Here is a 27,133-nt window from a genome sequence, read left to right on the forward strand (position 1 = left end):
GTGTCAACTGAGTTCATCCCAGCTATGCCACATCACCAAACTAAATTATTTCAAACTAGTACTTACAAAAAGTTTTAATTTAAATTCAAATATTCTGCAGAATTCCAATATTCTGTTCCAGACAAATTATTCCACTTTCCTCCCTGTGGTCATCCATACATTTTATGAGCTGTGTTCCTATGCCTACCTTTATAGACAGAAAGGCTTTGAGCAGGGGTCCATACAGGGTGATCTGGGAATCTGGGGAAAGTTCCAGCTCCACATGGAGCTTGTCCGGAGGCAGCTCGGAGGGGTCAAGGGGAAGGCGCGTTGAAGCTGTGGGAGACGACATCACACTCTCGGCTGTTTTCTGTGACGGTCTCAGCACAGATAACATCGTTTCTTCCATTTCTGACACTTTGGAGCAAATTAAACAAGAAAACATATTTTGATTACAACTTGGGCTTCTGATGGACAAAATTCTGTAAATATGAATATGTATTAAATATATTAACTTTTTGCTGTTTTCTAATTTGGATTGCAGAATTATGTTAATGTGTTTATGCTACAGAACTGGTTTCTTATATCTAGTAACTATGGGAAGGCAGGAATATATAGAATATTTTAGTCAACATTAAATACACAAGAGAAAAACAATCTTTCAAGTTCTGGAAAAACAAAACAAAATACCAAACATTTATTTATCTTGCTTTTCAAGTTAAACAAACGCATGCTTTCATTTCAGTGTAGCAGATTTCCCACAACCACATAGCTATTGCAGAATAAACAAAAGGGAATAAACAGGAACACTGCAAAAGTTATATTAAAAACCTATTCTGAACCAGTAACTCTGCAGGCCAAAATTTCCTCTCAAACAACTCGATGACTCTAGTCACAAAACAGGCTGGAAATTCAAATCTTATTTCCTATCCCTTCTTTTTATTTGGAGTTTGGGAGAAGAAGGTGCTTTTTTAAGTGAGGAAAGGCAATAAGAAAGAAGTGAACTGGAAGTGCTTTGGCGATGTGAAGCGATTGCTGGGAAGGAAAGAACTCTGTGGAAAATCACAAAATTAATGCTCCACATGGAGTAAGATTTCAGGTGCCCATTTAACTGGAAGAACAGGCACAGACAGAACTACAGTGAATACACACCTGTGGCCAGCAAACCTTCAAGGCTTTAATAACTTACCATTATTGTCTACAATGCTTGTTCAGAGCTTGCATTATGTTACGAGTTATAAATTAGCTAAATCCCACTAGCAAGACAACCACTTTTTTGGAAGCTGTATCTCTTGTTATGCAACATATTTGTTTCTCAGAGACTGGCAGAATTCTATAGATTAACTCAAAAGAAAATATCGATGCTGCTACTGTAACACATTGTGTCAGCATCACAGATTAGAAATTGACTATGCTAAACGATTTATTGAAGGAAGCTGCAGATAAAATTACCTGTGTATGTGCAAACTTTCAAATCCACATTTAATAGTCGTGATTACAAGTAAATCTTTTCAAATTTGAAGTATGCAAATTTTACACCAGCTGACAGGATCTTACAAGAGCACAAAATGAACATCTGCAAGATCAATCTTACTTTTTCTGCTTCATCCTCTAAAATCTGAGGTCTTTTAGACTGGAGTTGTTGGAGCTCAAAACCTAAAAGCCCTATCCAGCACGTCTCACAACACCCACTGATTGAGGCCCATTCAAATTAGCCCTCATTATTCTTCTAATATATCTCTTTCATCAGTTCTGCTTCTACCATCTCAACCTGACAAACTTCTACGTAACCTCATAGCTTCTTCCATACCTCCCTCTGTGCCTAAAATAGCCTTTCATCTTTGCATTTAACTATTTTGCAACTTTTTTGCAAACACATACTTACAGATCATTCCTTATTTAGAAGTATTGTTTAGACCATTAAAATTCTTATTCAGAAACTAGTGTTAGACTGGTCAGTCTAACACTCGTATCTGATGGCCACAGTTCACTTCAACAGCTACAACGCAATCTCAGAGTTTCGTATCCATAGAGGTAAGACAATGCTATTATATCGTATGCTTATATGGTGTATTTAAACATTTAAATCACAAACACCCAAAGGAAAAGAGCTTAGAAAGGCTAAGGAACATGATTCTGTTCAAAATATTGTACTTCATTTTTAACATACCAAGTGATATTTTATGTTACACAGCAAACCATTTAAGAGATCCACTTTGTCAAGGACAGGGAGAAACTAACTACAGACAATATATTCCGTTTACAAAGTGAACTGGGACACTTGCTGATATTTTTCAATACCAGGTGCTGTCCATCTTCAAATCAAACCAAGTGTATTCTAAAGATCAGCATTCTCCCATGGGCATAGTCGTTCAGTTTAAAATTCATTTCTGCAAATTTAAGCAGTTTGATTCAATAAAGTCACTGTAGTTCCTGAAATAAAGCACGCTAACCAGAAAAAGGTAATGACACTTACAGGATTGTTTTAACTGCTCATCTGCCTTTTGAGGATAAATGGGGTGCCACGAGTAGTCAATCGTAAACACAACGCTCGGGACTGTCCAGCATTCCACCCATCCAGCCCTTTCAAGAAGAAAGATCATGTTTTTATTTCAAGTACAACAGTTCCATTAAATATTTTCCATTAACATATGAGGTTGCTTTCCTCGCAAACAAAATAAGTAAATATGAAGAGCCGATACAAAGCCATAAATATCTACCACAATAAAACTTACTCTTCTTGAGTAATGTTCCTCCATTTGGGTTTGCCCGTTTTCTGACCACTTTGGCACTCAGCAGAAATACAAGACTCAGGACTTATTTTGTTAGGTTGACAATCCTTCACCAACATAAAAAGGGAATATTTACTAGGATGACAATCTGGCAGATACAAATGAAGATCAACATCTTCTCCCTAAAAATCAAACATCAGTAACAGAAAAGTTAATTTATATTCACTTTATACATAATTCTCATGCTATTCACATGTTCATATGTGACATCATCTTCACTTTACAGGCGAAGTGAGGCAAGAAATGTCAGTTTTCACATGTGGTCACTGACCACAGCTCCCACCAATTCCTACTACAACCCCAAGAGCTCTCTAGTTCTGAACAGTTACAAGTCCAGTAACTTGCACAAAACACACCGTAGCAAGCTGTAAAACACAGAGAAATGGCTTTTAGTGATCCCTGTTCTTCTGTTGCTCAAGTTATGCTGTAAATGTGACTGGCCCAAGGTTACCCTACATCTCAACTAAACCACACTTACTTAAAAAACAAACAAACAAACCTAGATAAAATGTCGCATTTTTTGCTATCAAATTATACAAAATTACCAACATCACAATCAACTGTTTTTTTATTTTTAGTAGCAGTAGATTGCTTCTATTTTAGGGAAGACAAACCAAAAAGTACAATCTTTCAGAGAATTAGCTGTGCCTATTAAAACATGTCACGATCATTGTTTATGCAACAGAAACTCTTAAAAATCTGGAAGATGGTTTTCCAAGTGGTTTGGGGGTACCCACTCCAGAATTTCATTTTTATTTTTGAAAACACATTAGACTTTCACGTTTTCTAAATAAATCAAAACAGGCTTCCAAGTGATACAATACATACACAGATTCAGTATGTATATTTACTATATATACTTAGAATGTATGTCTATGTATATAGGTACATATGAAGCATATGTGCATATATATTTTTAAAATATATTTTAATTTGTGTATATATAAATTAAAACAGCCTCTGACTGGATGCTTCATATAAGCAACAGAAACTATTTACTTCTGGGTTACTTAAAGAAAAATGCTATAAACTGGAAGTGAAAGATATTTTTCTTTAAGAAAGGAGTTTATTCAAAATTTCCCAACTAAAGAAGAAAAGGTAGGGAAAATATCTCACATTTAGAAGACAAAAGGGGTAAGGGGGAAGAACTTACCCTTAAAGAGAATCTAGTATTGCACATGGTTGGAACAAAGTCAGTGAAAGGCAAAGAGAAAACAATATTCAGTGTTTCTCCACAAGCTGCTAGATATACTGGGAGAGAACAGGAAAAACAAAGAAAAAATATCTGTCAAAATTGCACCTTATTTTGGTCTTAGGCAAGTTATCAAACATACAGGTAAAAATAATAAAAATATATTGAAGAACTCCTGACATAGAAAAGTGCCATTTTTAACTCCTGTGTATTTTGAGTACATCATATTAACTTATTTTGAAAGTAATTACTTTCTGCAACTTGTCCTTTATTGAAAAACACTGTATTTAGCACAATGAAATTGCAAGCAAACAATAAAAATGGCTCTAATTAATATCTCACAACTTTCTTTATTGCTGCATACAGAACTTTTTGGACAAGAAAATACATGAAGTTCCTCAGGCTTCTAGTAAAGTAGTGAGCCTTATTTTTAACTAGAACACAAATTCTTGATTTCTCATCCACCATCCTTGATGTTGAAATTACGAGATTCTAGTACAGCACAGACCACTGAAACACATATAAACCAAACTGCACATTAAACAAAGTTTTGGTTTTCTGAAATGTACTTATTAGTTTTATCTAGAATTAGAAGCATTATCCCCTCTTTGAAATGAACAAGGAGGCATTTCTAGTTATATGGAGTTCAAGTGATATTTTTCCAACAGTACTTAAAAGATTTATTCCCAAGTGAATGTTTTCACTTAGTTTACTGAATATATGGCAACACCCCACGATTGCTCTGTGCAAACCATTGTAGTAAATTAAAGATTCAAGGGGTCCTGAAAAATGAATGCCAAAATATGATCTAGAACTGCACTCCCCCCAAAAAAGGTATGCATTTGTACAAAATACGTTGGCACTTAGAACAGTTTTAAGATGGTTTATGCATATCAACAGTAGCAAAATGGATAGTTATCACGGAATGTGCATTTTTCTAGTAAAAATTTTATAATTCTTATATTCCCGCTACATGTATTCTTTATTTTGTAGAATTTTTTTTTTGGTAGTTTGTACTCTCCTTCCAAATAAAAAGTGATCTCACCATTTTCTTGTTGTTTGGTGGAACAGTCAATCCAGTTGTGTTGATTTGCTGCCCAAATCATTTCAAATTGATGAAACATGACTTTGAAGTTCCACATATAAGGAACAAATGAAAAAATATCAGGTGCACTGTCACTGGACCAGTCTTGGATCAAATCTAAAAGCATGTGAAATAATAAAGGACAAGTCAGGAGCAATCAAGTGAGAGATTTCTTTTTTTACATTTAAGTTGTAAATCTTAACCATTTGCTGCTTTACAGAAAAAGCAAAACAAGGAGAACAATATCCAGTATCCATTTGTGCTGGTTTGACTGAAAACGGGTTAATTTTCTTTGTGCAGTTAGAAACCTTTCTTTTTCGTAGCTAGCATGGTCATTATTCGGAGTTAGTTCAAGAACAAGAAATAACAGCACAGAGGTTATGTTTTTAATTGTTCTGGTCTGAGAGCCAAGGACACTCTGAGCTCTCTGCTCACTGGTGTGAGGTATCAAAGAAGGGGGGCATGGATGGGGTAGAGCTTGACTGACATCCAGACTGATCAATAAGAGTATTCCATCCCACCAATGTCATGCTAATTATTTAAGGAGAGTTGGGACCTTCCCGTCTCTCTCTCTCTTTCGGGTGCTTTCTCTTGCATATGTTGGTTTTGGTTTGTTTGTTTTTTGGTTTTTTTCCACTCTTTTTTGTCTGAGCAGGGAGAGTTTTTGGTTCAGGACATTTAGTTCAGCTTTTTGCCATTTTGCAGAGGCCTCTGAGCCCTTCTGCCTTTTTCCTTTTTTCCCCTCTTTTCAGGACCACGGTGTAACTTCCTGGGACTGGCTGCTCAGCATGTTCGTAAGGAATTGCCTTGAGTATCTTTTATTTCTATTTTACGTATACATATATAGTAGTGCATTAGTATTTTGTTATTTTATTAAACTGTGTTTATCTCAATCCAAGTTTCTCCCTTCCCTTTCGATTCTCTTGGGGAGGGGGAGAGTAAGCAGCTGTCATGGTTGTATTACCAGCTCAGGTTAAACTACAACACCGATGTTCCACAATTACTTGCTCTGAATCCATCTCCCATTTCTCACCTGCTTCTTAAGTTGGAAAGCTGTAGGTTTGAGTCTTCTAGTTAGTTTTGTTCAACAGCAAAGTTTTAAATTGACCTAAAAATACTGGATTACCAAACATTTCCTTTGTTTTCCCCTTCTGACACTCTGAATGTGTACACGAGTAGTATTTTTTAACAAAGCAAACCAGTGTTGCTGTAGAAGCCCATTTGCTCTGAGCAGACTGGCAGGCAATGCTGTGAACGACCGCACTGTACAGCTCAGGGCTCCAGCCTCACTAGGAGGATAACTTCATTAGTGCGGCACTGTGCCGGCACAAATTAATCCTTCCTCCCAGCAGGGCTAATCAGTCCAGGCAGTGCCACACTGACAGGGCTATATTATTTCTATTACTGCAGCTGGAACGTTCAGCAACACTCTGGTGATGCTGTATCACACTGCACTCCCTTGTGTGCATATTCTTCCTCACAGCCAAAATCCTATGAAGCAAAATTACTTTCTCTCATCACCTGTCAGCCACAAGGACATGACCGAAAGCCTAAGTAGTTGAAAGACAGTCAGCCAAACAAGTGAGAGGTATCAGAAAAATCAATATCCTAGGTGACAAACATTAAACAAATCATTAGGTCTAATAAAAATAAATTAATCTGAAATTTAAGATCACTTTTAACATAACTGCACATCAAGTTTAGTTTAATGTTAAAAAATTATTTGGTATCTCTACTCAAATATGAGAATATCATGTACTTAGACACTCGCAGGCAACAGAAAACATCAGGAACTTTGTCCTCAGAAACAATTTGTTGTCCTAAACATGTGAAATGACAGCACCAGACCTTGTATGCCTTTACTTAATTTGAAAATAAATTGTAAAGAAAGAATATTTAATTTGATATGTAATTTATTTAGTACAGAAGTTACCTGTAAAGAAGCTTTTCTGGGCAAAAATAAAATGATAGGTTGCTTTATAAACCTCAAGTTCACATTGCCACGTCTGGGGCATGTTCCATATCCGGGGATAGCTGGCATTAATATGAAACTGTGAACAAGATATTAAAGCATCAGATTTAAATGAAAATATGACAATGCTTGACCCTGTAGCTCAGCAGTTTTCACATATGTACTCTGCTGAATAATTAAAACTGTTTTCCTGCTGGGATGAACAGAAGGCCTCTCTAGTTCCTTAATAATTTAATATCTCTCTGTGTTTGAAGGTCAAGTGTTAGTCTATTCATTTATTTGGAAAGGTACACTATGAACTCCTGATACATCTGTTGCAGTAGATGTACCTAGCAATTTATAAACAGAAATCTTCATTGAAAGCATCACTTTTCACAATACACAAAAAATAAAATACCTTAGAATATAATATTTTCAACCACTGATACGATGTTCAAAAATTAAACGTAAAAGCATGACTCTAATAAGGTCATTTAAAAATTAGTGAGAAAGGTAATGCAAAGAAGTGAAATACTAGGCAAAAAAAAAGCAATACAATATCCGTCTCAAGTAGTTAAAGCACCTTGAAGTACTTGAAAGTACTTTGCACACACATAGCACAGCAGAGCTAGTGAGTGTAATAATTTATTAAGTTAAAGCCTATATGAACACATCGCTACATAGTAAACAAGGCAAGACTTTAAGTGGTACTCCAATCCCTCCATTGCTTTCAATACATGCATAACTTGGTGTATGAATTATAGAAGTTAGTTACACATGTGCACAATTATCTCTGCATATACAAGTTGCTTACATATTAAGGTCTTGCAAAATAGATTCAAAAGGCAAACTTCTGTATTGTTTAAGAACCTAAAGAACAGCTCCACAGACAAATAATTATGTTCTTTATTAAAAAGAAAAAAAGACTGAAGCTTTGTGCTTATTAAACACAAACTTACAGCTAGCATTTCCGCTTCTAAGAGAGTTCGGTACTGCATACTGCTGGTGGCATCAACATGTAAAAGCTGCCCTTTAATTGTAGGTGAATAGCCTAGCAGACAAAAGATATAAAACATTATATAACTCTTATGTCTGAATGATTAAGATTTAGGTAATTATCACCAGTGATTTAAGCAGTCCACTAACAATCAAGAAACATCATGATGGAAATTAGAATCATAGAGTATCTCAAGTTAGAAGGGACCCATAAGGATGGAGTCCAACTACCTGTTCCTCGCAGGGCCACCGAAAACTAAACCCTGTGACTAAGAGTGTCGAATTCTGTCAGGTTCGGTGCCATGACCAGTTCCCCGGGGAGCTGGTTCCAGCAACTACACTATAGTCAGTATGACGCTAATTCACTCCTCTATTATTTGTCAATGAAGGGCTTACTTAACATGTTCTGCCTTCATGTAGGAGAGACGACAAAAGTCTCCTTGCTGGCTTTGGAAATGCTCAAGTTCTGGAGATCTTGGTTTAATTCTAGAATCATCTTGATTGGAAGAGACCCTTAAGGTCATTGAGTCCAATCATAACCCAACTCTGGCACTAAACCACGTCTCTAAGAGCCTCATCTACACATCTTTGAAACACTTCCAGGCATGGCAACTCCAGAAACTCACTGAGGGTGCACTCAATCCTCTTGATTGAGGGGATATAACTAAAATAACACAGAATAAAACTGAAATAACGCAGAACAAAACTAAAATAATGCAGAATAAAACTAAAATATGCCAGAAAGAATCAAGAGAACACACAATTTAGGAAAATATTTCAAACCAGCCAACAAGATGAGTAAATGCAAAGAAAATACTCGTAACTTTATCTCAACTTCACTTTGAATTTTGGGGTTTGCTTTGTTTAAATGCACTAGCAAATTCGTTTTCATAACGCATTTCTCAGAATGATTCAAGTACTACACTAATCCTAAAGATGTCTTCCTACTTTGAGTTGACAATGTGTATTTAATCTACTTCAGTACACAGAGTTAAATGATACACTGTCTAGCAGTTCAAGAATTTGTGTTTCCTCATGCAAGCAAAACATGGAGGTAACTATTTAAATAGGTACATGCTTTAATATCTTTCAATTAAATGTACATGGAAATAGTTTTTGTTCCTTTACATAGGAATACAGCTCTCATAGTCACAAAAGAGAAACACAAGACATTCACACACATAGGAAGCAAGATAACTGTTCAGGAAAAACATAGGGAAAAAGAATTAAATTTAGCCTTCGCTCACCATTTTCACCTACTGTCATGGGAATATTTATTTCCAAATATGATCCTGCACCAACATTTACATGTACAGCATTAGTTTCCTGTATTGCAAGAAAGGGGAAAAAAAAAAAGCACAGATATTATCTCTAGGCCAGCTGTAACAACCAAGGTACTTCATATCTCTGGCTATCATTATCCGTACCTTGATTAAGGCACCCAACAACTGAAATATTTCTTGCCTTTCAGAAAAATTATTCATTAACTATATTTGTGCAATAATACCAAATAACACCATTTTTAGGCTGAGCAAATGGTTCACTAATAGAAAAGCTCATTATATTCTGATACAAGGCCTGAGAAGGCAGATGAATATCTATTTCTAACACTTTCTAATAATTACCTAACACTTTCTAATCCTTTCATTCATAGATAAAAAAAACAAAACAGGTATACAATGAAGTCACATTATACCCCATTTATAAGAGTAGTAGCAGGGGAAAGAAATATCCAAACCCCTACACATATGCATCTTTTGTTCCTCCCACTATTATCTCTCCAATAATATTAGATATTCAGCCAATATCAGAAGAAATTATCTCTTCACCATGGTGAGCTTTATCATATCAGGAGATTGCACAAGAAATACCCAGCTCTTGTATTCTCAAGACTGTAGGAGTTGGCAGGGCTTAAGATGCAGCTTTAAGGCTTAAAAGAAATTTAAAATAGCCAATAAATAATAATGCCTCTAAGCCAATATTTCTCTCTGAAGGGTTTGCCCATAATTATGAAATATTTTAAAAAACCCCTCCCAGCTTTTAAAACCATAGTTCCATAACAAACTGAGACAAGTAAAAACATGCACAACCAAAAGCACAGTATAATCACGGTAGATAAGTTATTTTTCTATAAAAGTTTTCATTATTTACCCTATTTTTAGTAAAAAGCAAATCAATTGTGGCATCTGCAATAATATTCATCCGCAGTTCAAAAGCAAGGATCTGTCTGGGTTTCCCAGGCTGAGCAATTTCTGAGACTTTCATAACTTGGTAGTCTGGGGGGAAGAAAAACTTCCACAAGCAATCCCTGGTCAGGGGAAAAAAAAAAAGTGTTGCTTTTATTGAAGAAGAAATATATATATATATATATGTATATATATACACACACATACACATTCATACATATTTATGCATCTGTTTCACTTAATCATTTTCCACTTAGCTGAGTCTTTGGATAATCACTGGGCGTAATAAGAAATAATGTTTGTATCAAGTCTTCATCATGGGAGCCTTCCAACTCATTACTGAAATCTCCTAAAGTTTCTATGATAAGAAGTGACTTTTGGATAAAAGCCATAAAGGGATAGACTGTAAATTATTCAGCACAAAAATATTCTAATTCAAATGGCAAACAAGAGATATTTTTCTTCACATTCCTAATCTTCGGTTTACAAATCTGCTACAAAAACACAGTAGGAAGTAATCTGTTTATGCTTCAGTTTGTGCATAAATAATTTATGTAATGCCCAGTAATAAACAAAATACAAAACTTCAGGATCGCAAAAGGAGAGTAAAATGAATCCTGCATTTTTGTAGACTCATATCTGAACATGCAACTACATGAAAGGAAAGACACAGCAATGGAGCACAGACGGCGCAACTTGCAGAGTATTCAAGGGGGTGGAAGTAACCGCAGTAACAGTTTCCTGCGCCCGGCACCTGACCAATATAGCAGCTTAAAAGTTAAAAGAAAAAACAAACCCAAGGAAAAAACAAAAAAGAAAAAAAGGCAACAACAATAAAAACCCCACAAACACACTGTCAAAATCCTGTGGAAGCCCAAGAGTTTATTGTATGGCATATAAAGATTACTATTTGTAGAAGCCCTTATATGAACTGAGAGTACAAAGTCCACATAACTGCGACAGATCTGCGTGCTTTTAGAATATTCAGGCACTTTCCAAAATTCTATGTTCTATCCATGACATGATGCAAAAGGGTTCCCAGGCACATAGATATGAATCCTATGTACTGTTTAGGCACCAAACTGCCTTTTGTCTAGCTAGTTAAAATTACAAAAAAGCATACCATCATAGAGCTAGCTTTCTTGGTAGCATTAAAAATATCATTAATGAGTCACTGACTTCATGCTCCTAAATTCCCTAAGACACTGTTCTATCTCATGACTACTCTTTGGTCTGCCATCTTAAGAGAAAGAATCATAATAATTTCACAGGAGAATTAATAGGGGCCAAGAAAGGTATCCATCTGTAATTAACAGAGGAAAAAAGGGAAAGCACTGATTATGTCACTTTCACTTACTAGTCCCTGACTCTCTAAACAACCCTATTGTCTCCATCAGAAATATTCATGTGCAAAAAAGCAGAGGGCTAAGTGAAGAACAGTAGTATGTATCTGGCCCAAGATTTTGTGACTCAAATATCTAGATAATTAGTAGGTTGAGGGAGGTTCTCCTTCCCCTCTACTCTGCCCTGGTGAGACCACATCTGGAATATTGTGTCCAGTTCTGGCCCCCTCAGTTCCAGAAGGACAGGGAACTGCTGGAGAGAGTCCAGCACAGGGCAACAAAGATGATGAAGGGAGTGGAGCATCTCCCATGTGAGGAAAGGCTGAGGGAGCTGGGGCTCTTTAGCTTGAAGGAGAGGAGACTGAGGGGTGATCTCATTAATGTTTACAGATATATAAAGGGTGAGTGTCATGAGGATGGAGCCAGGTTCTCCTCAGCGACAACCAATGGTAGGACAAGGGGTAATGGGTGCAAACTGGAACACAAGAGGTTCCACTTAAATTTGAGAAGAGACTTCTCAGTGAGGGTGACAGACACTGGAACAGGCTGCCCAGGGGGTTTGTGGAGTCTCCTACTCTGGAGACATTCAAAACCCGCCTGAACACATTCCTGTGTAACCTCATCTGGGTGTTCCTGCTCCGGCAGGGGGATTGGACTGGATGATCTTTCAAGGTCCCTTCCAATCCTTAACATTCTGTGATTCTATAATAATAAATATTTTGGAGATCATGTCCAGTGGTTGATTCTTCTAAGCAAGGATAAATTATTCCCCCTCATCATTTTCCTAGCTAGATGTGTACTTCCATAAAATTTTTTCATCAATATGCAATGTCTTCCCATCCATGAGATAATAGGAGCATGACCAGCCTAAAGGCAACCACTTCAGAGGTTAAACCCTTAGGTATATAACACTCAATAAATAGTAAAACTACTTTGTTCACAAAAAATAGGAACATAATTTAACTTAACTTAACAATAAAACAACTACTGAGTGACCCTAACTTTGGAAAGCCAATGAGATAAACAATGATTTTACTAATCCTAAAGCATTGTGGCAGGACTTGTCTTTTGGATTGCCTAGTTTTCCCCATACAATTTAGCCTGAGCAAATGCACACTGGAAACTTTAGAATGTATTCTCAATAATAACAGATATTAAGCATTAAAACTAAAGATGTAAACTGTAAGAATACCTCTGCCTATCAGCCCAAGGCCCATAGTTGAAGTCTGTTCCTTTTCCACAAACAATGTCCAAACCCCAACATGGTGGCAGATCCTGTAATTTGCTGTCTTCGTTATTTGCTTCTCCATCATTACTTTCCTCTGTCTCCTCTGGTACAAGACCTATATTACATAATATGATAAAGAGATTATTAAAGGAAGCTGCTTCAAATTAGCATGAGAAATGTTTGCTAAGCCCAAGACAGAGTGTTCTGATGTGAATCTTATTTGAGACCACTGTAGTACGTAAATATCGAGCCACAATTCAATGCAGACTCCCAGGGGAAGGGAGAGAAGGGCAAAAATCCCAGAGACTTTCTGAAGTGCTGCTCACTGATGTGCGTGAAATGCTGACATACACAGCGGTTTTCTCTCTGAAGTACGCTTTTTACCAATACAGGTTTTTATGCATCCACGTTCAGTTCCTAATCCTACTTACAAAACAAGTTTTGAAGCAAATAAGATTAAGTTAAAAGCATTTCTATAGACAAGGCAGGCAAATAAAAGGGAACACTTGCTACACTAGACCCACAGCTACTAGTAAAAATTCAAGCAGTCATTCAGCAACAATCCAAAATTGCTACCTATTCCACACCAGTATATATACATCATTATTGAATGTGTTACCTTTGTTCAAGATTAAGGCAATACTTTGAGTGGAGTTGGAGAAAAAGCTTTTGTAAGCCAAAAAACTCCAGTAAAGTAGCTGGTAATAAAACGCACAGGATTTAAAGTAAAAAAGACAGACACCACAATATTCAGAAATCAATGCATCAACTAGCAAGTTTGACAAGTAAATAAACAAATAGCCTTTAAATCCATTAAAATTCTATCTTTCTATTTAACTGAAGGTACCTGGTTCATCCATGTAGTAATAGATATCAACATCATTGGACTGCATTACAACAAAGCCTTCACCCATCAGCCTCGGTGGCCTGTAATGGAAAGAAGTGCAAAAATAAAGATTAAAGAGCAATGCACTGAGATTAATCCTTATGAACTCAAATAATTTTTAATGCAACATATAAAGCAAAATGGAAAAGATTGCACAGGTCAGGCTCACTTGTAGCTTGTAAGTGGTACATCACATCAATAAAACCGGTATCTTTACCGAGCAAGCCAACAGTGGTGACAGTGTGTATGTGGTACTCGACCAGGAAGATTTTGTGGGAAAGACTTAAACATGATGCAATCCCACCACATCAGTTTCATGCACCTGTGCTGCTCTCACCAGCAGTCTGAGTGCCAGCTGCCCGCAGGAACCCCAGGCTGCCCGCAGGAACCCCAGGCTGCCTTTGCCACCAGGCATCAGTCTTGTCGCATTACCAGGAGGGTGGATGGAACAGATGGAAGTGCTCAGCCCACACCACAGTCTGCCTGAATGCAGCTGTTTGTAAGTTAAATTTGAAGTGCAGCTTACCACTTCAGTTTCTTTCCCTTCCTATTATGTTGTGATTCCTGGTCCATGTGCTACCTCGGACTAAATGAGCATCTGAAAATAAACACTATGAATATTCAAGTCTACCTGGTCTCAAGTCTCCCATCAAAACAGCAGCTGTTACATTCCTAGGCTGCATCTACCCTGATTTGCAAAAAATACCTGATCATTATGTTATTGTTATTATTTTTATTATATAAAGTAACTTGAAGGTTTAGTCAACTCAAGCATGAAGTTACCAGGTTTCACTACACAAAGGCATTTCTCAGGTATTGCAATCCACAACCAATTACTAAAGTTTTACTTTCCATATTTCTTTCCATCAGGAGTTCCTTTCTCCTTGTCCTATATTGTTCTTTCACACGCTAATTGTTTTCTTACTGAAATAGCACTCTAAACCAAAGGGACAAGACACCTTCAGTAATTAGACCATTAGTGTTTTTTTTAAAGAAGAAAATTTAAAAAAAAGAAAAAAAAAGAGGCTGTTCTTCCCTAACATTTCTCTCTTAACATATAAAGGACCTACGTGATAAAACCAATACACAAAGTACTTCTCGGAACGCTATTATAATTCCTTTCTTCCACTGTTACCACATATTAATTAACATCATGTTACATTTTATAGTAGTAATAATATTATAATGTGAAAATTCTATTTTTACTGCAAAAGATGTTTTTCTCACTTTTCAGCCACTTTTATAAGTTGTCACTTCTTAACAAAAGAAGAAAATGCCAGTATCAGAAATACACAGTCTAAGAGTGTGACTTGTCAGAAGCACTTTGCCCATTTTACCACAGGTCATTTCAAACACAGGAAAGCTTAGAAAATATGGAAGAGAGCAGATGCAGAGTGCGTGTACTGCCAGAAGTTCTTCAAAAGCAAAAGAGGAAGAACCCAAAAATCAATTTTACTTCAATAGTAATGACAGCAGTGAAAGAGGAAATACTTTCTATTCGCTCCCAATTTTCCAATTATTTCTTTTTTCTGCCCAAAATTGAATTGCCCCCCACAATGAGATGCAAATAGTGCAAGATGAGAAAATGTTTAGCAGTTCAGGAATGGAAGTGGGAAGGAAAGTATGTAGAGATACATGAATGGTATTTTATGGGAAGAGCTCAGTTTATTCTGCCCACAGCCCACAACAGGCACATGCAGGTCAGCATGACTGGAAAGCGCAGCTGCAAACTTCAGCCTCTCCAGCTGACCAGAACAGCAACTCAGGGAAGCCACCCCCTTTGTAATGCAAGAGGGGAAGCTCGCAACATAACCAGCTGCAAAACTTAAAAGCCTGACAGTCACTTGACATCCAACACAATCTTTTGCTACTATCTGACTGCACCTTCAGCGGGGTACGTTCTGTCAAGCAAAGGCTGGGTTTCACCACGAAGCTCAGGCAGCCACAGCACAAGGCGGCCTGTGACAGCAAACTGTACTGACTGCTGCTCTGTTCTGTGAAATACAGAATACTACAGCCCTTTCACATGAACCTTGTTTCCCTGTCTGACAGCATGGAGTGCACAGGTCTTGAAACACTGTATGCAGATTTACCTAAGCCCACAGAAATACACTGGAGAAACTATTGTTCTAATAAAAATTACTGTGGAGTATGAATACATAGGGCAGATTGTCTACTTCTGCCCTCCTAATAGCGTTTACCTATACTGACTTAACATTTTAGAATAGAACTTTTTTAAAAAAATCCATTTTAAATAGAATTACAAAGAGGTTTGAGCTAAGCCTTCTTCAAGATGGACAATTTGACTTAACTACACACAACTTGTCAGCTGTAGGAAAGAGAAACGTGTCTACAGGAAAAGCTTTACGAGCTCATAGAAAGGCCAAATCCTACTGTCAAGCACCCACTGCCCTGTCACCCTCATCACCTTCGTCATACTCCACTTTCTGGAGAAAAGCCATGAGGTCTTACACTAAATGGAAGTAGAGGTGGAGGAAAAAATAAAAACCAAAACAATGCACATGTAATAGCCATACATCTTCCTGAGTCCTCTTCTTCCAACACTTTTAACATACGTCTTTACCATGCATGCATATTCCATTAAACACTTCTCTTTCTTGCGCTTGCTCTGATCTCTCTGAACGCATTACACTTGTACAAAACTTCCAGCTTGTTCAGTGTGTTTTTTTGCCTCAAAGAGGAAAATTCTCATCTGCATCATCATGTCTTGTCACTAGTTTTTTTATTCCCTTTTTAAGAAGAACATGAAAACACATAGCAGATGACTGAAGCAACTTACAGTTTTACATCATCAAGGCATCACAAGCCATAACAAACAACTATCTAAGGTCGCCTAACCCACCCTCAGCAGGAACAGTTACACCTTGCCAGACGTAGCTGATGGAGGTGCTGGAACCCTAGAAACCACACCGCAGGCGATTTGCAAAACCAAATTAGACAGTAGCAATGAATGATAATGAAATTACCATCATTATTTAAAAGTGTTTCCTATTATCTAACCTAAACTTCCTCTTCAAGCTACTGACTTAGTCACTGCTCTCCAAACTCATTCTGTTTTGATCTGGTTTTGCTAGCGTAATTCTTTTTTTCCTTGGCCTGTGGAGGATTTATTTGCAAAAAGTGATGGAGGCGTTGAGGTGCCTGTTTGTAATATAATATGACAGTTTTTAAGGTGGGTTTTTGATGTCTGTATCGATCAGCCAGTCATACAAATTTCATCAAATCACTTAGTTGTTTTTGTACGAGTATAACCTGTAGGAATTTCTGAAAGTTAAGACACCCAGCTTAATTTATAAGCCAAGGAGGCATAAGAGGGCAGGCTTTAAAGATTCAAACATTCCCAGTTTACAGTGAACTGGGTCATTTGTTGAATTCACCCAGTGAATTAGGGCACATGTTTTTTGCACACGTGCCATCCTTCAGCCAGCAGGAGCTGCAGGGCTGGTAACAGCATAAAACGAAAAGACTAAGCGGAAGCAGGAGAAAAAGCTAATAGCTTGAGTATCTTAATCCTATTCTGTTTTAATCTTGTTTGTTTTCAATATTAGTTGGAGAAGTTTCCTCTGTCGTCATGTTGGTAGAGTAAGATTCCGCACACTTCCACAGAATGTTATTTGAAAACATATAAAGGCACATTATAGATGGCAGCATTTGGCTGATACAAAGCCAATGAAGGTACAATCAAATGATGTACATCTTATTTCCAAACATTATAATTCATTCTCTAAATGTTGTTGCTTAGGGGGATCTAAAATAGGTATAATTATTTTACATTAACTCATAAAAACAATTGTCCAAGGACAGTATACATTATTTATTTTTTGTTGAACAAATAATGAAAGACTTTGTGAAAGACTTTGAAATTTAGCAGTTTTGTCCAAATTATCTGTTGAATATATAACGTACGTACATAAATGTCTTGCTGGTTGAAGTGCAATAAAACAAGAATCCTAGTGTTGAAATCACTTCATGCAAGCATCCTTTCTTTTGTTTGACTTATTACCATTCCATTTTCTAAAGCTGCATAACCTCACTTATGTGGAATACACAGAAGTAACAGGATCTGCAATGTCTTCAGAAGACATGATATCTGCTACAGCAATTATTGTGCAGCTTTTGCCCATTAAAAAAAAAAAAGTATTTTCCAAACCACATGTGAATCAGCTCTACAGAAATCAACACCTCAAACCTTACATTTATCCTAGAAATTTAGTGCTGTCAAAGCCTGTGTACAGGTATAGTACCTGAGTGAAGGAAAACAGAAGTTGAATGCAGGATGTTAATCAGAGCAGAACACACCAAAAAAATCTACAATGAGATAGAACACCAGTACTTTCCTCCATAAATAAAATGGTTTCAAAGATACGACATTTAAAATGTTCAGAGTAGTAAAAATGCCAACTATCTGAACACACTAAGAAAAGTCACAGAAACACAACCAACATTCTTCATTTTCTTGAAGAGTAAAATAATATAGGAGGAAAAAAAATAAAATGTACTTACTCATCATTCTGAAGACCAACATATCTTGGGCTTGGAACCAGCATGACTCTAACATTTTCCAATTTTCCTTTCACAATGTGCATGAATTGATCAAGGTGGCTTGAAGGTGGTTTTGTGGTATATGTCAAAAAAGCATCATCAAAGTTAATACAAAGTGTTTGTGGCTGATAATGATTCCCAAAAGCCAAGCGACCCTAAATCAAAAATAAAACCCAATTACTCATTACGCACTGCTTTTAAAAATATATAAATATATATATACTTATATACTTATATATACTGCTTTTATATATATATATGTGTGTGTGTGTGTGTGTGTGTGTATATCTAATTTACCTATAATAATGCAGTTTAACCATCCATATGCAAATAAAGACCCTGGACAAAAATCCTGGCAATAATCTGTGCATATCTAAAAATACAACTTTGTACATTTAACTCTCATATACTATCACCTGAATTACAGTCTTCCTGGTTTTTTTGGGAGACAACATTAACTTTTAAGCAAGATGTCCAAATGTTTATATTAAAAAGATGTAAAGAAGAAAAAAAAAACACACAAGAAAAACCACACCACCACCACAAAAAAAAAAAAAACAAAAAAACCACACCACCCTCCCAAAAACCCAACATACCACACATTGCATAACACCCATTATCTAGCTTAATTACTTGGTGATAGTCTTGAAATCATTACAAGTTTAAGACTGCAAGTACTTCTCAAAACAGAGAACACAGCCATATTTCCATCAGCACCAGCAGGATTTGTGACTGTGTCAGGGGAGCGCTGGTGGTGACATTTTAAAACTTTTTTAAAGCATGACAGAGAACAAAAACTCAAAAAGAATGTGTAAGTAAAATGAATGGCAGGCCTGATTTTTAGGTATATACTGCTACATATTTTCATCATCAGGGTCTTTTCACTTACCGTGCTCACATTGACTTTAATGACAGGAATAAGTGATCTCCATGAAGAGGAAGGGTCTTGAGATTCTGTTTTTACTTTATCACTATGGGAAAAAATGTTTTTTATTATTTTGTCTTTTCTGCAGAAGAACTAACCAGCCTTTTCTTCTAGGGGTCCTCAGTGCACAGCTCTCGGGGACTCTCCTTCCCACCGGGTGCCTCCTGTAAGGGCCCTGCTAGCCATCTACTGCAGACTCCTCCAGAGTGTGGAAGAGCAGCGGGAAGCACAGGCAGTTAAACCTTGAGTGCCGGTGCACGGAGCTGACACAGGTAGGAAACAAGCGTGCCATGTTTAACACAGCAATAGTTAAATAAATCTTCCTACAGGGAACTCAGTCTGTTCTAAATATTCCTAAACCAATGCTTTTAGGTCTTTGGTGTGGAATTTTTCATTTCCCAAGACATATGCTCCTGAAAAGCTGAAGTCCTTCCTGCACTTGTCAATAAGGGCGTAAGATGAAAACATGAAGACGCTGGCTTGGAGGCGCAGCCTCTGCCCAAACTCAGGATGGCCACAGCATCCTGCAGCTTCCCACTGCGTAATCTGGTAACACATACTGGCCTGGCCAGCAGCAGGGGAAAGAGACAAGTCTCACAGATCTTCTCTGCTCCTGCCAATAAATCACTCTGGTGTGGTTCTGCCCCAAGAGAGACTTATTATCAAACAGCCAACTCCACTGCACATAATCTATGTAGAACTCCCTGTACACCTGCACCATGTTTCTTAGTGTACCTCAAAAAGAGCAATAAAATAAGATTTGTGTAGCTATACACAAACACACAACCCTAAAAATTTCACTTGTGAAAACAGCTTGATTTTAAAGCTCGAAAACCAGTAAGTCCTCCCAACATCATATAGATAGTCACATTTTGTGTATTCAATGCCTTGAGCAGCTATTACTTCTACTCAGCAAAAACATTATTATTCTGCGAGCATAATCCTCTTCGACACATCCTCCCTTTCCACAGTGTGCTTCAAATGGATTTTTCGACCTGTCTCTAATCATTAAACAAGGGATGTTCGGTTTGCTTGGTTGTGATTTTAATTATTATAGTAGGAAGTCTGAGGGAAGGAAAAAGATTCAGACTGTCAGGCTTGTCAATGCAATTTCTCTCTCAGCTGTGCTTCAACCACTTGGCCTCCAGATCGTATATTAACAAAACATTAACCAATTAGTTCAGTACTTTGCAGAACAAAGCATCAAAAAAAATAGTGAAATGAATAATAATTTACCTTTCAAGATTGCTATGTGTTCTTTGCCTCCCATTTACTTGTGCTTTTTCATCATCTTTCTTTGCTGGAATTATTGTAGGATCCAAGCCAAATAATTCTTGAAGTTGTCCATAAAGCTCGGAACGGTTGTACACGTGAAATTCAAAGTCATTCACCATAATATACAGTCGTGTTTCTGCCTTTGGATCTAAACAAATAGTAGGAAAAGAGTTTCTAATTATACTCGAAAATTCCCTTGCAATATTTGCATTTTTTTTCAAATATGCAGATTTTGCAAAGTCAATCTACATGGTAGTGAACAGCTGCTGAAGTACAAATTAAAAAGCAGTAAAAACAAAATAAATCACACCCTTCCAAGCAAATCGGTAAAACTTGGCAAATAAGACAGGTGCATACAACATACAAAAGCTAAAAGGCATTTCACCCTTAGGTCACGATCCAAAAATAAATCCAGACGGGTGGTGCACAAAACGGTAAATGAGGTTTATTCAGTCATATATAAAAACAAGCAAACAAAAATCCCTCCCGATGCACAACACAGAAGCCTCAGTGCCAACTTCTGTTCTTTAACACAGATATCAGTACTTCAGACCAATTCAATCTCAAAAATCAAATGGTATTCTAGCCAAACTCTGTGGTACAGCAGGCCTAAAATGTAAAAAAAGCTCTCTTTTATGGAGAAACAGAAAACATTAATATGCAGCACTAACAAGAAGCATAATCACTTTGCACAACTGGTCAACATTTGCACAAATTTAAATTTTAACTCTAATATCAGCTTGACTCTCTGATACTTAAAAACTAGTTTAACATCTGCTGATTGCATACAGAGTTGTTTGTGACATCCTTTGACATACTTTTGCCTTAGATAGTATGACCTAATTATGTAGTTAATATGAGGAAAAAGCTCACACAATTTCCCCCTAATTACCCAGTTGAAAGAGTGCCCATTACACATTCACTCAAGAGACCTGAGCTGCTCCAAAATATGATCGGGACTTTCTATGTCAATCAGACTTTAGGAAGCTGAAGCATCAACGGTTATTACAGCAGTCCCCAATCTGTAACTCAGGGGGTACGAACTGAACGCAACATTTCCCAGGGGCACAACAAATTAAGAAGTCAGAGCTAACACTGATGCTGATTTGGTCAGGGTCTGGAAAAGAAATGCAGCTGCCCAAGAGCCAAATGGTAGAGACACGCGCATTATTGAATGTACCCTCTTCGCTAAAAAACTAATCTGTCCCCCGATATGATGCATATATACAGCACTCTGTCCCAACAGAAGAAACTTACCTTTTATCCCTCACACCTAAATTACCAGCAATTTCCATATAATTATGAAAAAGTAAATGTCAGTGATTTCTGGAGACTCATTATACATTATAGTTTTCTTCAACAGGAGACAGAGAGAAAGGTTAATGAGCCAGTTTCAGTTCCTCTCTGTTTTCATAAAAGCACTACCAAATCCATTTGTTGATAATGTTAACTTGCATTAATAAGATATAGGCAAAGGATGACATGGACAGAGGTTGGGATACACAATTGTTCACCTGGGAGATCTCAATATCATTAAGAACACAAATAAACAAAATTTTTCAATTCCTGGAGGCAAGCATTAGACTTCATTAACTAAATTAAATTATATGTAGCAATTGTTTTCTTTAAAGGGGATTTAAAGAGCCAATTATCTCTTTTTCCTAGAAACAAAAAGAAGATTCAGCCTCTACACATCTATTTCGTTACCTAAAACACTTTTGGAAAGAAAAAAAAAAAGACAATGAAAAAGAGACAAGCACACCTGAATGTCATAAAGTTAAACGATTCAAAAAAAAAATAAGAAAGCGATGTAAAAGTAACTACCAGATTGATCATAAAATACTGAAGTTTTATGAACATCTGTTGGAATCAAGGTGACTAATGTAGCCAAGGTTTTGACATTTGCCTCTACAGAGTTGGATCAGGATGTATTGTTTATTTATTATTTATTTAAATGCTTGTATCACAGCTACCCAAACAATTCAACATAAATATACCCCCTAAATAAAACCTAACAGGAAGGTGAAGCAAGTCACTCCTGACAATAAAAAGTAGAGCATTTTGTTCTAAAAACATAATTTTGCTGTGGCACTCAAGCCAAGACATCTGAGTGCGCCTTGTTCACAACATAATCCTCCAACTTTTGTCCCTAAACACTTTCATTCCCAAGTATGTACAAAACCTACTCTCAAGCCCCAGTATGGTTCAACTGAAGGCAGTAAGACATTCCACATACCTGACTTTTTTCTATGAAGTTCTTTCAACATTGGTATGACTTGCTTAGTACAAACATTGTGCCATGATGAAAAGCAGATTGCACTTGCTAGGGTTGAACTGAGGAACTTTCAAAAAACCACAGTAGGTAATGCAACTTTACTACAGGTTATCAGTAATCACTATCCAACCTTTTTGTAGTTCAAACCTTCTCTTGTGCAAGGAACTGTGATTAAGTCCTATCACCTTAAAGGCTTATTAATGCCTCAATGAAAAGAAGTGAGCGACTCTTCCTAATTCAAATCACTATATTGAGCAGTGTCTCATACTTACCTGCATAATGCCTATGTTCCCACCACTGTTGAGTTGGTACTTGCAAAGCAACAGCTGTACAAGCTCAGTGGGAATATATGAGTCTGCACTACCTTCAGTACATTTCTTCAGGAGATGGAGACATATACAAGTTTCGTACACATTTGAACAGACAAGGATAAGTTTTAGGAAATTTAAGATGTCCCCATGCTGAAGTTCAGCTCCTTGCATACTACTGTAATAGTGCTTAACATTGATAATCTTACCACTGAAAATTAGATTATCGAGTACAGCCCTTTACCAAAAAGGTGATATCAAGGACACCCGAAATGACATGAAAGGGAGTTCCCTTATTACGGCCTCCAAGTATTTCCAGATCCTTCACTTGCCTCCCCTTTGTGCACAAAACCCCTCCTCTAATACTCTAAATATCTCTCAGAAAAAAACGGAATGAGGTCACATTATTTCTACACTAACATGATTTTAAGTTTATCAGCACTATTAAAACCAAAATCCCGTTCCTGTCATATTTCACATTATTGTCAGGAACACCCTGCACTTCAGTCACAGACTAAAAAAAAAAAAAAAAAAAAACCAAAACAAAAACAAACAAACACACACTCCAAAACTAAAAGTTATTGTTTATAACTAAGTCTTTGTAATATCTACTTTTTTCCAAGCAGAAATATTATAATATTTAAGGCTTATGTTTTTATAAGAATCTGGTGCAGTTTCCAAATGGTTAATAGCCCAGATTTAGTCTATTTGATTTTCTATAGGAAAAAATTTAGCTCTATTTTGTTTGGTTTATGAAGAATATGAAACAAAGGTATCCATCACTCGTATCTAACCACAGTGGCTTTCCAACCATTCCGTGTGACAGTTGCAAGGGAGTAATCCTTGAACAAACCAGAAATCTTTAAGATGCAGTTTACCATCAGCCTTCACAATCTGGTCAGGTATAGGTATTTGTGTTGTGATCAAGCAGATTAAAAAGTATTGGGAAGAATATACTAGAGCAGACTAAAAATATTGAAGATTTTATTTTTCCTTCAAGGATAAAAATGAGAGCATCTCAACTAAATAACTGAAACATAAAGTGAGTATGATTCTTTTTCGTAGGAAAAAAGACTAATTATTTAAGACAGGATTTTATTCACATTGCTTTCATGTCAGACCTATACACCTCTGACCTCTTTGGACACTTGGATTATTTGTCCACTAACTATGCAGTCCTAAATGCCAGTAGCGATGGTTAAGGTTTTGCAATACTGCCAAGCAAAAATACCACCAAAGACAGAGTTATTTTGATTGCATTAAGCTCAATTTATCTTTTCACTCTATGAGCCACTAGAGAAATATATTTTAACTAGCAGATGAAGAAAACTCTGTCAAAACCTGTTGAACAATGACCTGTGCTTGGAAGAATCTAATTAACTCTAGGACTAGGTTCCACCTTTTGCATTAGTCTTCTTACGATATAAAGAACTTGAATTGTGCCCTATCACGTCAGAGGCTTATTAACAGCTCAACAAAAAGAAGGGAGCAACTCTTCCTACTTCAAATCACTATACTGAACAGTGGCTCATATCTACTTGGGTAATGCATACGCTCCTACCACTGTTGAGTTGGTGCTGACAAAACAACAGCTGTACAAGCTTGCTGACAAGTCTAAGAGGCTTCACACCACAGGCCACTTCCAACGGGGAGACAGGGAAAAAAAAGCCGTCCAAAAACCCTCTTGATTAGTGCCCTCCTCAACTGTAGGCAGTTGCCATTTCTGGACATCCTTGAATTAGCAATGGAGCTGTGACACTTCAAAAGTGTTAAGAGAGGCAGGACCTGAGACTCATTCAGCGAGATTCAAATCCTATAGATGACTAAGCACACATCACACGGCTACTTATGTTTTCTCACAGTGTTTTCTGCAGATACAATTTATCTCTTGCATCCAATGTTAATCGTCCTTCTTCAGTCATAGATAAGGAAGAAAAATATATGAATTTTTCACACTTCCCCATTTCTTTGACCACAGATATCATCAAGATACAGAGTTATCAAATACTAAAGAACATCCCTCACCATAACACTTCTGCTAAAATACTGAGAGCACAGCGCTAAAATTCGAAAAATAAAATAACTTCCAGAACATAAGAAGTCTCTTTCATAGTTATAAATTTCAATATAGGGTTACTTCTGTTTAGAATACAGCTAATGAAGGTTGCTATTACAGAATCACAGAATCATTTTGGTTGGAAGAAGACCTCAAGATTGGCAAGTCCAACCATTAACCTAACTCTGGCACTAAATCATGTCCCTAAGAGCCTCAGTTATGCATCTTTTAAACACCTTCAGGGATGGTGACTCAACCACTTCCCTGGGCAGCCTGTCCCAAAGCCTGACAGCCCCTTCCGTAAAGAATTTTTTCCTAATGTCCAACCTGAACCTCCCCTGGCACAACCTGAGGCCATTTCCTCTTGTCCTATCACTTGTTACTGAGGAGAAGAGAGCAACCCCCTCCATGCTACACCCTCCTTTCAGGTAGTTGTAAACAGCAATAAGGTCTCCCCTCAGCCTCCTTTTCTCCAGGCTGAACAGCCCCAGTTCCCTCAGCTGCTCCTCACCAGACCTGTGCTCCAGGGCCCTCACCAGCTTTGTCACCTCCTCTGAACTCTCTCTGGTACCTCAATGTCTTTCTTATGATGCGGGGCCCAAAACTGAACTCAGGATTCCAGGTGGGGCCTCACCAGCACCTAGTACAGCGGCACAATCACTTTCCTAGTCCTGCTGGCCACACTGTTCCTGATACAAGCCAGGATGCTGTTGGAATTTGCCCACCTGGACCCACTGTTGGCTCCTGTTCAGCTCCTGTCAACCACCACCCCCAGGTCCTTTTCCTCCAGGCACTTCCCAGCCACTCTTCCCTGAGCCTGTAGCGCTGCCTGGGGTTGTTGTGACCCAAGTGCAGGACCCGGCACTTGGCCTTGTTAAACATCATACAACTGGCCTCAGCCCAATGATGCAGCTGGTCCAGATCCTTCTGTATGGCCTTCCTACCCTCCAGCAGATCAACACTCACACCCAACCTGGTGTCATCTGAAAACTTACTGAGGATGCACTCAATCACCTTTTCTCGATCACTGATAAAGAGATTAAACAGAACTGTCCCCAACACAGAGCCCTGGTGAACACCACTTGTGACTGGTCAACAGCTGGATTTGACTCCATTCAACACAATTAGGGTTAATGGTTTGTCTTAAGAAGGGTTCAGCCCCTGATAATGAATCCTGTATTTATTTTATTGCTTTCTTATAGTCTACTGACACAGACCAACCAGTCAAATAACACATACCTTCTGATGACTCAGTGTACTTCAGGTACATATTAACTAATCAAATACATGCGTGCAATTGTGCAAAGGAAGTATTTTTCTGTAGGCTACCTGTAAACTTAATTTAAACTTGGAAACCTTTTTGAGAAACATACCGTGCTGTTTCTGCTTAGGGTTGTACATCTTCCACCAGCGAAATATGATAAATCCGTCTTGAATTCTAAATCAAATAAATTAGATAAAACACAAATTAAGCCTGATAATCCAAAATCCTTTGTGCAGCTGCATGACATGCTGCCTTATGTCCTGCTGAGATCTGCATTTGCAGCAGTTTACAAGCAATATTAAAGCACAAAGCATATAGTATAATATTATACAACTACTGCATTAAGGGAAAACTTGTATAAAATCCAGTATCCATTGTCTTCTCAAGGCTTTCCAATTTTAACAGTAAGAATCAAAATTACAAACTCTTTGCTAGTGTGTGTTTCACAAAATTATTCTTAATTCCAGACAAGAAATGCAAACTACTTGGCCAAAAATGAATCTTCCAGACTTAAGAGTGGGAGTGTGAAGGATTGGATGACACTAATTAGAAACAGTTCTACTTCAAACTCTAAAGCGTTTTCCTTTACAAATATGAAGGAGAAATAGAATCTTATTCAGTACTCACTTTCACTTGATAACACTCAAACAGCAAATGAGTCAACACAAGTATTTAACTAAATAATACCATAAAAAGACTCAGTTTACAAATATATTTATTTACAAATATATTTATTACTCTTTAGTAAGACAGTATTTTGATAAATGTTATTTAGACATATACAATTACTGTATTTGATATTGCTATTTAGAACAGCGACTCCCTTGGAA

General features: G+C 37.3%; 1 protein-coding gene across 11 annotated transcripts in view; it reads right to left on the minus strand.

Moving 5' to 3' along the window:
* Positions 1–27,133, minus strand: part of BLTP1 (bridge-like lipid transfer protein family member 1) — a 125,616-nt gene that overhangs the window by 84,072 nt on the left and 14,411 nt on the right. For 10 of the 11 annotated variants that reach the window (XM_071808082.1, XM_071808083.1, XM_071808089.1 and 7 more), the window contains exons 5-19: positions 26,413–26,477; positions 20,362–20,548; positions 19,090–19,171; positions 18,162–18,355; positions 13,599–13,678; positions 12,716–12,866; positions 10,146–10,302; positions 9,242–9,320; positions 7,958–8,049; positions 6,981–7,098; positions 5,009–5,164; positions 3,925–4,022; positions 2,715–2,893; positions 2,456–2,562; positions 188–396 (exon numbers count right to left, since the gene is read on the minus strand). In XM_071808082.1, coding sequence (XP_071664183.1) covers positions 188–396; positions 2,456–2,562; positions 2,715–2,893; positions 3,925–4,022; positions 5,009–5,164; positions 6,981–7,098; positions 7,958–8,049; positions 9,242–9,320; positions 10,146–10,302; positions 12,716–12,866; positions 13,599–13,678; positions 18,162–18,355; positions 19,090–19,171; positions 20,362–20,548; positions 26,413–26,477 — 1,954 coding nt within the window. The remainder of the gene's footprint in view (positions 1–187; positions 397–2,455; positions 2,563–2,714; positions 2,894–3,924; positions 4,023–5,008; positions 5,165–6,980; positions 7,099–7,957; positions 8,050–9,241; positions 9,321–10,145; positions 10,303–12,715; positions 12,867–13,598; positions 13,679–18,161; positions 18,356–19,089; positions 19,172–20,361; positions 20,549–26,412; positions 26,478–27,133) is intronic. The other variant, XM_071808087.1, reaches the window with a different exon arrangement.

Source organism: Patagioenas fasciata, chromosome 4 (genome assembly GCF_037038585.1).
Source record: "Patagioenas fasciata isolate bPatFas1 chromosome 4, bPatFas1.hap1, whole genome shotgun sequence".
In the NCBI taxonomy this organism is placed as follows: domain Eukaryota; kingdom Metazoa; phylum Chordata; class Aves; order Columbiformes; family Columbidae; genus Patagioenas; species Patagioenas fasciata.